The sequence below is a fragment of the Corylus avellana genome, chromosome ca3, assembly GCF_901000735.1.
Source record: "Corylus avellana chromosome ca3, CavTom2PMs-1.0".
NCBI classification, from domain to species: Eukaryota; Viridiplantae; Streptophyta; class Magnoliopsida; order Fagales; family Betulaceae; genus Corylus; species Corylus avellana.
This window is the reverse complement of record NC_081543.1, coordinates 6,193,235-6,206,248: the sequence shown is the minus strand read 5'-3', so window position 1 is coordinate 6,206,248 and position 13,014 is coordinate 6,193,235. Positions and strand designations below refer to the sequence as shown.

At 37.2% G+C, this 13,014-nt stretch overlaps 2 protein-coding genes across 3 annotated transcripts in view; both read right to left on the bottom strand.

The window, feature by feature from the left end:
- Positions 1-5,189, bottom strand: part of LOC132176604 (flavonoid 3'-monooxygenase-like) — a 7,346-nt gene extending 2,157 nt beyond the window's left edge. Inside the window, exons 1-3 of one of the 2 annotated variants that reach the window (XM_059588860.1) lie at positions 4,732-5,189; positions 1,551-1,991; positions 439-1,216 (exon numbers count right to left, since the gene is read on the bottom strand). In XM_059588860.1, coding sequence (XP_059444843.1) covers positions 560-1,216; positions 1,551-1,991; positions 4,732-5,178 — 1,545 coding nt within the window. In that variant the 5' untranslated portion in view covers positions 5,179-5,189 and the 3' untranslated portion in view covers positions 439-559. Of the gene's footprint in view, positions 1-438; positions 1,217-1,550; positions 1,992-4,731 lie in introns of those variants that run through there. The other variant, XM_059588861.1, reaches the window with a different exon arrangement.
- Positions 5,190-5,855: 666 nt separating this feature from the next.
- On the bottom strand, positions 5,856-9,119 carry LOC132174935 (flavonoid 3'-monooxygenase). The gene is made up of 3 exons (XM_059586692.1): positions 8,658-9,119; positions 7,181-7,624; positions 5,856-6,646 (listed from the first exon to the last, which is right to left on the bottom strand). The coding sequence occupies exons 1-3, from the start codon at positions 9,102-9,104 to the stop codon at positions 5,999-6,001; spliced, it is 1,539 nt and encodes a 512-aa protein (XP_059442675.1). The 5' UTR covers positions 9,105-9,119; the 3' UTR covers positions 5,856-5,998.
- Between the last annotated feature and the right edge of the window lie 3,895 nt (positions 9,120-13,014).

Here is a 13,014-nt window from a genome sequence, read left to right as displayed (position 1 = left end):
AAAAAAATAAAATAAAAATAAAAATAATGAACTAAATGTGAACCATTAAAAAACCTACAACATATTTTTTTTGTAATTTTTTTACACCATCTAAGCCAAATCCTCTTTTTTAATCTCTATGAAAACTATCACCTTCCATTGAGATAATTAAGTGCAAAGATGACCACACTTGTTATATTGCAATCATCCCTTCCATGTCATTAATACTAAATACAAATTGTTTGCTTCAATTATAGAGAAATATCAGGGGTCAATATTTTTTTTTTTTTTTTTTCATATTTAGCTCATATTCTTCTACAAATTCAATAAATCAACTATTAGATTTGTAGGGTTCACCATTAATTTATGTGGGATCCACATAAGTCCACAAATTTAATGATTGATTTGTAAGATGAGATTGGTTAAATATGAAAGAAAATATTGACTCCAAACATTATTCTAAAGTATCCCTTATTGAAAACTAAGATAAATACATCTTGGTGGCTCTATTTGTGGCAAAATAACCACCCTATCACCCAAATAGTGCATCATTCAAAACATACAAATGTTTTGTTGTAAATCATTTCAAGACGGTGCTCGATCGATAAACATGTGGAGACAACCTCGGTCGAGGGTGCACCACTAAGGGCTTGGCTCGTTGTAAGGTGAGCCCATATGCTTCATCCATGTTCAGCTGCTTGGGCATCAACCCATCGGGCAGGTCCCAATCAAATGCATGGACTAAGGACGCAGTTAGGAAATGAACCATTCGTAACCCTAAGCTCATCCCGGCACATATTCTACGCCCAGCACCAAATGGTATCACTTCAAAATCATTTCCCTTAACATCAACATTGGCCTTTTCGCTACCCTCTAGGAAGCGCTCGGGCCTAAATTCCAGCGGGTTGGGCCATTGGTCTGGATCACGAGCAATGGCCCATACATTGACCAAAAGTGTGGAGCCCTTTGGAATGTGGTAGCCGTTGATTTCGCAACTTTCGGCCGCCATTCGTGGCAAGGAGAGCGGTGTTGATGGGTGGAGCCGAAAGGTTTCCTTGACCACGGCATGGAGGTAGGTCAATTGGGGTAGGTCCAATTCGCTTACAAGCCGATCTTGGCCCACAATCGAGTCAAGCTCTTGTTGGACTTGAGCCAGGATCTTGGGGTGTCGAATGAGTTCGGCTATGGCCCATTCTACTGTGCTAGATGATGTGTCGGTCCCTGCCGTGAACATATTCTGCAAACATGAATTAATATCATATTAGGTGACAGCTATGATTAATCTTTTAATAGCAAAATAATGAATTAATATCTTAGTTTTTTTGCCATTCCTATTCTATAATGCATTAATAGTATATGGAATCAACTTCATAAAGAAAAATAATAAAAATCAAAAATCAAAAATCAAAGCAAGATAATTCCTAAATGAAACAAGAACATCAAAAGCAAAATGTGTGGTCCTATTCTATGGTCCGTACAAATTTGTGTACTTCTAGCTATAAATGAAGACAAGGTGTTCTTTAATTTCTAATCGACCTTTAAAAAAACGAAAGAGAAAGGGAGAGGTATACCAAAAGCAAAGCTTTGATCTCTGTGTCTGTGAGCTTCCCTCCCTCACCGTCAGCATTCTCCTTCAACGATATCAACGTACTCAGCATGTGCTGCCCACCACCGTTAATCTGTTTATGTTCCTCAACAATTCCGGTCAAAAACGTGTCAAACCTCTTGTGGAGGTTCTTCATCTTAGCTGCTACCCCCTGTAAGTCCAACCACTCCAAAGCGGGGATAAAGTCACCGATGTTGAACACTCCAGCCAGCACCATCACCTCTACCACCATTGATTTGAACTCATCCGCCTTAGCATCACCACCGCCACTTCCGTCACTGAACACCCTTCGCCCTATCATCACCCGCCCTAGGGTGTTCGCTGTACACACGTTGAGCAATTGTCCTAAGTTTACTGGCTTCTGGCCTGCATTCGCTATGGCACCGGTTAGCACTGCCACCTCCTCCTGCACAATATCATGTGGATTGTATTAATAATTTATAACAAAAATATAGACTAGATAAAAAATTTATAACCGACTTCAAAAGCGGTTAGCAGTTAGTGCGATTAACGAATTAACCGTCTGCCTTTTCACTCTAGTATGATATGCACTTTGCATTCAGGTACGAAATTAAAGAAAAGTCGAATGCTTTTTAGCCTTTGTACTCCTCGATTAGGTGAGAAATTAAAGAAAATCTAAACGCTTTCCTTAGAAAGGTTTAATACACTATTAAAGGTGTCTATTAAGTTGGATTTGATGATTACGATTTGTGACAATCGGATCAAATGATTTTGAAGCATTGAATGTGTTCAAGATTACTATAAATATGACCCTCTAGTGATCATATACAAAGACTTCTTTCTATTCTTCTACATATCTCTTTTCTCCTATTCTCTTCATAAGGATGTTTCTTCTTACTCTAAAAAGTGTTATTATAAAGTAGCTTCATTATATCCTGTGAACTATTTTATCAAATCCTTTAACACTTAAAAATTGAACAAAATACATTCTAAAGATATTGGCGTTACAGTCAAGCCTTTAAGTCCCAATTTCTATTTTTGCCTTCATATTTTCCCTTTTTATTCAATAATATTTCTAACAGAGAAACATCTCACCATTAGAAATAGAGAAATGTTATGGTTCCTTATGTGGTTCTCTTGGTGTTCTCCTAATCCTATGTGAATACTGTTTTTTACAAAAGTAGAAAAAAAAAAAAAAAAAAATTGTTCTTACTTTCTTTTTCACATTTTTAGAAAATAATATCCATATAGGATCAAGAAAACATCTAACATTCCCTTTAAAAATATTTAACTCATTGTCCCGCACTCGAAAGTTGCATTAAAAATAATCTAAATTCATATAAACTCCTTTGCTATTTTCTCTTTGCATTAAAAATATGGTGCCTAATTAAGCGGATCCCACCCTTATATAATTTTTTGAACTCAACTTTGTTTATTCAAAGCAAGTTTTAGGTGTTCTCCTAGTGTTCTCATGGTGTTCACTTAATCCTATGTATATATTATTTTATAAAAACTAAGTAAGAGAAATAAGAGACTGTTTCTGTTTCGATTTTTTAGAAAATAATATTCACATAGGACTAGGAGAACACCTAGCATTTCCCTTTATTTAATAAACAAACAAATTTTAAATATAAATGTATCATCGACTACTAAATAAGTGAAACTCGACTCAATTTGACTTATTTGAAGCTTGTAAATTGCTTGTAGGACAAAGTTTTATCCCAACTAAGATTTGAGAAAATTCCTCAAACTCATTTTGTTAAACTAATTTATATTTAAAATCCATGTGACTCTCACGTTTGATTTTAATTCTCACATACATTTATAATAGAGCATGTATATATATGTGAGAATCACATGTTTCTCACATGCATTTTAATAATTGGGTTAAAGACATTCATCCAACTCAGTTTAAAATAAAAATGTGTCCTTACTTGTAAGAGTGTACAAGCGGTTATTGCCTCTAACTGCAACTGCAACCACAACCGCTTTACGCGATAATCAAATTTTAAAAACTCACATGCAGCATCTTGCCTTAAACGGTTAGTGGTTTTGAAATAACCGCCAGTTATGGTTATTGAAACCCAAAACCTCACCACATAAATGTTTTTTAGATATGGACATTTTGAGCTTATTTTGGTGTTTATGAGACTACCTTGCTACCTTGCTCCTCTTTCTAGGGTCTATTTTAAATAGTTTTTAGATTATTTATGACCTATTTTTAATGGTATTAAACATCAAAACCAAGCCATTTTTGTATATATATATATATATATATATATATATAGGGCTACCCAATATTAATAAGTGAGCATTAATTAACTGTCTTGCCTATCCCTAAAATCACTAATCTCACTGTCATGTAGCCCACAAAAGTGATTATGCGATTATCTGGTCGTCAATAACTACTCGCTTGTACACCCTTCTTAATTGTATTTAAGGAAAAATATAATTTAGCTCCCCAAACTGCCAATCATTTCTATTTTAGCTTTTTAATGTTCAAAAAGTGATAAAGTAGCCACAAAACTACCAAACAGTTGCAATTTGGCCATTATATTAGTCATTACCGTCAAATAGGATAGAAAATTCAAACCTACGTCGTTTTGGTAAGGTTAAGTTACTAAAATGCCCTTTTGAAAAACAAAATCAATTTAAAAAATGCCCTAAAACGACATCATTTTAAGGAAAAAAAGAAAAAAGAAAACCAGTGGTTTAGGGGTGGCCGCCGAGCCACCCCCCAGGCCATGGGTAACATAATAAATATCGTTTATTATGTTACACCTTTTGCTAATAAACAGAAAATACCAATGCTCTTATTCCAGCTTCCAAGGTTTTACAGAAACTCCTTTGCTATTTTCTCTTTATAATTACTAGATTTTTATAGGTTTATGATTTATTGGCTATAATTCTGTGTTATCTTGTTTATTAGTGAAAGGGTTTAATTTTCTTCTGTTGTTTAATTAGTTTTGCTGTTATTTTCTCTTTCTCCTCTTATTAGCTCCTTGTTTGCTTCCTACGAAAACTGGGGAAAGTTCCAGGAATTTGAAAAGAAAACATAAAGTAATTAAGAAACTTGTAGTCCGTACGTGCGAAATAACATTTCTCTACAAACACGTCACTCACGACAAAGCCTTCGGCAACAAAATTAAAAAATAAAAAAAAAATAAAAAATCAGAAAATCAAACCTGGCGCACGTGTCTGAATTCATCCAAGGCCTTGCCGGAGAAGAGATGAACGGAGCTGATCTTCCTAAGCATGCGCCACCGCTCGCCGTACGGCGCGAACACGAGGTCCTGATAATTGTACGCTATATACTTGGCACCTGCATTGGGCGGCCGGCTCGAGAAATTCGTATCATGGGTCTTCAAGAACTGGGACGCCACGGACGCCGACGCCGCCACAACCACGTCAACGAAGCCGAGCCGGAGGTGCATGAGAGGCCCATAGGTACGAGCCATGGCTGCCAGGGAGTGGTGAGGCATAGGGCCCATGTGGGGCAAGTTCCCGATGATGGGCCATGGTTTTGGGCCTGGAGGGAGGCGGAGACAGCGGCGGTGGGTCCGCAGGTTGAGAAGGAAATAGACAAAAATGGCTAAGCCTATGGTGCCCAAAATGAGAGATAAGGGAGTCATGGCTGTGGGTGTTGTGGACTTTTTAAACCATCAACAGCATAAAGAAATCGAGGATTAATTAAAAACCTCTTGCTCTCTAAGAATTTTTCTTCAACTCCTTAATAAAGGAGTTCCGGCAACCAAAAAAAAAGCTGGGTTTTTCGGCAACTTGAGAGACCAGAACCTCCAACACCCAACAGTTTTAGTAGCAAGGGTCGGGTGTGGCTGTTTTTGACCATTTCTTTTTATAAAAAAGATGAATGGTGGTTAGAACATGACCCAGCAAATATTTAATTAAATTTTAGTTAAATGCGTACTTTTTGTAATTTTAGTTACCCATTTTTTTGAGACATGTATACATTTTAGTTATTCATTTTCGTTATTTTATTTAAATATTATTTTTTGATGTTTTCAGTGGGTAGATCACTCGCGGTTGGAGATCACGCCTCATTAAATTTTAGTTAAATGCATACTTTTTGTAATTTTAGTTACCCATTTTTCGTGACATAGATACATTTTAGCTATTTATTTTCGTTATTTTATTTAAATATTATTTTTTGAGGTTTTTAAGGGGTAGATCACTCGCGATCGGAGATCACACCTCATAAAACAGATGTTACTAGTTCGAATCCTATCTTTTATTGTGCGGACGTGTATATATATAACCAAAAGCCAATTATGAATGCTCTAATACTCACTTTACACGTAATTTTTGCTTAAATTATATAAATCCTTATTGAAAACTAAGATAATACATCTTTAGTGGCACTATTTAAAGTAAAATAACCACACAAGTAGTGCATCATTCAAAACATACAAACGAGTTTTGGTGATAATCCTTTCAAGACGAAGTTTGATAAACATGAGGAGACAGCCTGAGTCGAGGGTGCACCATCAAGGGCTCGGCTCGTTGTAAGGTGAGCCCATATGCTTCATCCATGTTCAGCTTCTCGGGCATCAATCCGTTAGCCAGGTCCCAATCAAATGCATGGACCAAGGATGCTGTTAGGAGATGAACCATTCGTAACCCTAAGCTCATCCCGGCGCATATTCTACGCCCAGCGCCAAATGGTATGACTTCAAAATCATTTCCCCTAACATCCACATTTGCCTTTTCACAGCCTGGTAGGAAGCGCTCGGGCTTAAATTCCAGCGGGTCAGACCATTGGTCTGGATCACGCGCAATGGCCCACACATTTACTAGGAGTGTGGAGCCCTTCGGAATGTGGTAGCCGTTGATTTCGCAGCTTTCGGCAGCCATTCGTGGCAGAGAGAGCGGTGTTGATGGGTGGAGCCGGAAGGTTTCCTTGACCACGGCTTGGAGGTAGGTCAGTTGGGGTAGGTCCAATTCGCTTACAAGCCGCTCTCGGCCCACAACTGAGTCGAGCTCTTGTTGGACTTGGGCCAAGATCTTGGGGTGCCGAATGAGTTCAGCTATGGCCCATTCTACTGTGCTAGATGATGTGTCGGTCCCTGCCGTGAACATATTCTGCAAACATGAATTAATATCATATTAGGTGACAGCTATGATTAAACTTGTAATAGCAAAATAATGAATTAATATCTTAGTTTTTTTGCCATTCCTATTCTATAATGCATTAGTTGTATATGGAATCAACTTCATAAAAAAAAAAAAAAAAAAAAAATCACAGAAAGATAATTCCTAAAGGATAGAAATTTTCTTCAACCCATTTAAAATAGTGTCAAATATTCATAAACATTTAAAACATTAGTCTAAATTAGTAAACTGCTATTAATAATCTTAACAATTTAATGTACGTTTTAAATGTGTATAGACACTTGACACTAATTTAAATGAGTTGAAGAATAATTCCTCCTGATCAATTTGGAGGAAATTTATGTCGGTTATTAAATGAAAGAAGAACATCAAAAGCAAAATGTGTGGTCCTATTGATGTTCACAGTTTTCCTTACAAATTTGTGCCTAGCTATAAATGAAGACAAGGTGTTCTTTAATTTCTAATCGACCTTTAAAAAAACGAAAGAGAGAGGGAGAGGTGTACCAAAAGCAAAGCTTTGATCTCTGTGTCTGTGAGCTTCCCTCCCTCACCGTCGGCATTCTCCTTCAACGAAATCAAAGTACTGAGCAGGTCCATGTGCTGCCCACCGCCGTTCTTTTTGTGGTCCTCAAGAATTCCGGTCAAAAACGCGTCGAACCTATTGTGGAGGTTCTTCATCTTAGCTGCTACCCCCTGTAAGTCCAGCCACTCCAAAGCGGGGATAAAGTCACCGATGTTGAACACTCCGGCCAGCACCATCACCTCCACCACCATTGATTTGAACTCATCCGCCTTTGCATCGCCGCCGCCACTTCCGTCACCGAACACCCTTCGCCCTAGCATCACCCGCCCTAGGGCGTTCACCGTACACACATTGAGTAACTGTCCCAAGTTCACTGGCTTCGTGCCTGCATTTACTAGGGCACCAGCTAGCACTGCCACCTCTTCCTGCATATTGGACCATGCGGATTAATTTATTAAGCCCTATAATAATTCATTACAAAAAACATAAGAGTACAAACCTCGTTAGTTATATTTTAAGGTATATTTTTGAAGATAACAATTAATTATATTTGAAAAATATTGTCATTTTATTTTTTAATAAGACCAAAATATTCTTAAAATATAAATAACTAGATATCCTCCTTAAGATTTTAAAAGGCCTTGATTGTGATTGTATGAGGTATGGCCAAGAGCCACCTCTTCCATTTTTTTTATTATAAAATTTTAAGGTCAATTTTTATTTCTGGTTTTAAGATAAAAAGGGTATTATAATTTTTTGTTAATTTGGAGAGACAATATTAATGAATTTTTAATTCTAAAAATATTGCAAATTAAGTGTTAATTAGTTTCAGACTTTTTTACTTTTCCTTATTTTTTCTAGAAAATTGATTTTTTGTAGCGGTCATGACTGACTTTTCTTTTGTGTATATCTCTACTGAGTAGGCATGCTTCATTTATCATTAATTAAATATATTAATAATAAAGAACATGTCAACTACCAAAAATTTACTCTAGATGGTCATAATGCATGCAAAAGAAAAATAAAATAAAATAAAAAACATTTCTTTATAAATATCCTTCAACCTATTTTAATAAATGTTAACTATTTTTAGTATGTTTCAATTTGTTAAAAATTAATGTTTAGATTTTTAAGTTGGTAGAAGCACTGAAGCAGAGGGATCCTCGCCATGCAGCTCAAACCGTTCTTGTAAAAGATAGTACTTTTGTTCAAAACAACGTGAAAAGATAAAAATACTCTCTCATTTAAACAAACAGTCTTTTCTCCTATTCATTTAAATGGGAGAATAGGATCGATTCCTTAATTAGGGGAAATTTATGTCCATTTTCTAAGGATGACGTAGGATTAGCGTGTAGTTTCTGGAATATTCCAAATAAACATGTAGGACAAAGCGTTTGGCTTCTTCACAAAAATGGAAGGGACAAAGCATTTGGCAGAAAAATTTCAGAGAAGTCAAACCTGGCGCACGTGTCTGAACTCATCCAAGGCATTGCCAGAGAAGAGATGAACGGAGCTGATCTTCCTAAGCATGCGCCACCGCTCGCCGTACGGCGCAAACACGAGGTCCTGATAATTATACGCTATATGCTTGGCACCGGAATTGGGCGGCCGGCTGGAGAAATTCGCGTCATGGGTCTTCAAGAACTGGGACGCCACAGACGCCGACGCCGCCACAACCACGTCGACGAAGCCAAGCCGGAGGTGCATGAGCGGCCCATAGGTACGAGCCATGGCCGCGAGGGAGTGGTGAGGCACAGTTCCCATGTGGGGCAAGTTCCCGATTATGGGCCATGGTTTTGGGCCTGGAGGGAGGCGGAGGCGGTGGCCGTGGGTGCGGAGGTTTAGCAGGTAATAGAGGAAGATGGCGAAGGCTATGGTGCCCAAAATGAGAGAGAAGGGCGACATTGTTGTGGCGTCTGCTTTGGAGGGAGGGTGGAGCTTATAAGCATGAGAAAAGTGGTTGGTTACAACTTTTAGCAGGTTAAAACGTGGTCGTTAGTGACTTTTGCAGGTGTTTGGTAGGTTAGTCTGACTGTTAGCTACACATTATGATATATATTATTATTAAGGCTCTTTTAGTCCTAAATAATAGCCACTCTAGTCTCTAGCAATATTTTATCCACTCAAAATACTATGTTTCTAATCTAGCCATTATTATTTTTAATTATTTATTCAACTATTTTTTATGGAAAAAAGAGAGAGAAAAGAAAGAAGAAAGACAAATAAAAAATTGTTTTAATGTGTTAAAGTAACACATTATATCTGTTTTTATTTTTATTATTATTATTATTATTATTGTTGTTTCTAATTAATAAAGTGTAGGCTAGAAAGATCAATTGTGAATATTTTATTTGAGCATGACCATAAAAGTACTTACTCGCTAGGAGCCGTACAAAAAGAGCCTAAACAGTAGGAACCGCAGGCGCTCTTTCAATTCTGACTGAGTCATAGTCTGACCCAGTCCCACCAAAGCATCAATGAGAATACAAAGCGATTAATACTAATTAAGTATATGTGTGAATTCTCTATTATAGAGATTCAAACTTACACCCTAGTACATATCCTAACCACTTAAAAAATTTATTAGACCATTAAACCACCACCTTTAATGGTATATTTTGAAATATCTATTTGGGACTTAAAAAAGCTGAAAATAAATTAATCTAAAATCAGCACTTAGTGATGTCACTTTCTTGCCTTTTATTTTATTTTATTTTTTTTTTAGGGGGAGGGGGGAGACTTAAAGACTTTACAACTCACCAGACCGTAAGCTTAGTGCAACTAGTGGCGTAGCCAAAGAATTTATATTGAAAGTGCCGTCAAAATTTTGTTGACATTTTAAAAATTTAGTAATTCACACAATATATACATTACAACAAAATATCTATAAAAGTTCGTACTTAAATCTCTTTATTATATATATTTTCTACCTTAAAACTCACCCTTCTACTGTCTACAACCATTTCTTTTATTATTATTATTTTTTTCCTTCCTCGCACAAGTCTACAGCCTACTCCTTGCAGTGTTTTTTTTCCTTAAAAAATTTCATTCTTATCTTTTAACCACTCATTTCTTATCTTTTATTTCCAATTTTCCACCTTTCACGAGACAAGACTCCTCACTCCTCACCAACTCACCTCCTCACTCCTCACCAGACTTACCTCTTCTCTTCCCATCTCAAGACTAAGCTTTCAAAGTTCAAACAAATGAACAATCAAACATGAAACACCCACTAGGACTACTTCTACACAGTGCAGTGTGCCGTTGGAGTGTCATGGGTTATGCAGGTAGGAAAAAAAAATAAAAAATTAAAATCTTTGGGGTGCCGTGGCACCCCAAAGACCACCCAAAGACCGAGATGGCTCCGCCACTGAGTGTAACTAACACCGAAGGTACCTTTCTATTGTTATTAATAACAAGCAAAAATTTGGTATAGCTAGCCCACTCAAATCAATGGGACAATTTTAGTGTTGTGTCAATTAGTTGATTGGTTGCCAAAAAGAAAATTCCATGGATATGATTCTTTTCAATGAAACATTTAATGATGGGCCCCATAAGAATGGTATTGCCAAGGTTCAGACTTGTTGCATGTGTTTAGGAGTTAATAGACCGATATGAAGGGGATGAGTGTGGACTATGTGCGGTTCTAGCAAGAGAATATGATTTAGGTATTTTTTACCCACCCAACCCAATTGATAAGAGGGGTGGAAGAATCTCTTGCTTAATTCATAAAATTTTATTAAATTAGAGAAATTCACTAGCGATTACGTCGGTGTGAAAAATGTATTCCGAATGACCATGGACAAAGGAAGGGGTTCCCCCATATAGGCCATGGCCACTCCCAACTCGTAAGGAAAAAATAATTGAAGGTAAAAAAAAAAAAAATTACAAGGTAATTTATTTATTTATTATTATTATTATTATTATTATTTTGCATATCAGCCCCTAGCAACACAATTTATTGGCCCTTGGCTCCCGCCCATACTAAACTTTACCTCCGTCCCTGCAAATGATTGTTTACAAAATTAGTTGGAATGGTGTAGGCATCATTATTGTGAGGAACCAAAATGTTTGAACTATACGTGTTTATATGGAACGCATATAAAAAATTTAACTACAGCTTGAACAAAGGGAGTTTGATTGCAACAAGAAGTTTTAACTATACGTGTTTATATGGAATTTGTAGTTGTGGAAGCTTTAGTGGCTTTGTTTGCTTCATATTTAGTAGAGAAGAAGATCCAGAGGAAGAAGAAAAAAATATTTCAGAGGAAGAAGGAGGTCTAGAGGAAGAAGAAGACAGTGTGGAAGAAAAATCCCTAACAGCCCAATACGACACCGTTTTGATCAGCCATGAAGGAGATGATTTCAGCTCCATTCAAAACGACGTCGTCATGTGCAAGTGGGACGACGCCGTTTCGGGCGTCATTATACATGCGTCTTCCAGCGCCTGTACTGAAAACGACATCGTCCCAATGAAATGTTTTATGATTAACTCTCATTTGTACGTTTGTTTCTCATTCTCTTAGTCTTCATTGGATTTCCACCCTAACGGGAGAAATCCTTGCTAAAGATCATTCTACATAAGCCTACAGAAAATATGGAAAACATTTTTCATAAATTATTTTACTGCGAAACAAACGGAGCCTAAGTCACATTTGAAGACTATCACTGAGTTACAGTTTAAGTCTAGCGATAAGTGTTGAATATTGCATATTTAAGCTCCTTAATTCACATATGCTAAGCTCTTAGTTTTGTTATAGTTTGATGGTTTGTTTTGTTTTTGTGTTTTCTTGTATTTTTAGGTTTTTGTAGAAAATGAAGCGTTTCTAGAAAGCTCTAAGCTTAAAAGACAATTTGGGAGAAAGTTGGAAGCAAGGGATCGATCACAGGCCAAGCTAAGCTCGAGCGCATCAGCACTCGAGCGCACAAGCCACTAGGATCGAGCACATCAATGCTCGATTGCACAAGCTGCCAATGAGCTCGAGCCCACATCACTAGGATTGAGCGCACTCGAGCGCTTAGAATGCTGCCAGACTCCTTTTTCACTTCAGATTGGGTTTTCAGTCTCCTTTTTGGATTAGGAAACTGATCCACAATTTTCCTAGAGTTTCTAAGGCTACTAGGGTTCTCTTAATCCTTATAAATAGACAATCTTGGAGAGAAGAATTTGGGGCTCAATCAAGAAGTGTTTTTGGTTTCTTCTTTTCCCTTTTATTTTTAGGATGATTAGCATTCGAAGTATGTGTAACTAATATTTTAGTTAAGGCTCGATTGAAGCCCTAGTCATGTTTTTTTAGGATTTCAATTTTGGCATCTTTATTGCAATTATACTTGAGCGCTTAATTTGATTATTTCCTATTTAATCGAATTCCTCATATGAATGTGCGTGACAAACATATGCATGTGTTTGAATTTGTTATTTGTGTCAATTTGGATGACCGAGTCGTGAGCATAATAGAGTGACAAAAGAATCTCCTCACGGGTTCTTGGTAGAGGTGTCAAAAATTACCGGAAAACTGAAACCGAAATCAGGAAACCGAAAAACCGAAAACCGGGGACCCGGTTCCAGTTCGGTTGCAAAAAAACCAAAAACCGGAGACCCCGGTTTCGGTCCCGATTTTTGGCACCCGGTAAAAACCGCGAAACCGGAACCGGGTATATATATATATATATTACTTTTGTTTTTTATTTTAGGTTAGATTAATTACTTCACGCCTCTCTCTCTCTTGTCCGTCAACGACTCAACGCCACTCTCTCTTTCACTTCCACCACCATCAGTGCATCACACATGAAGCCTTTTGCAAACTCCAGTGCG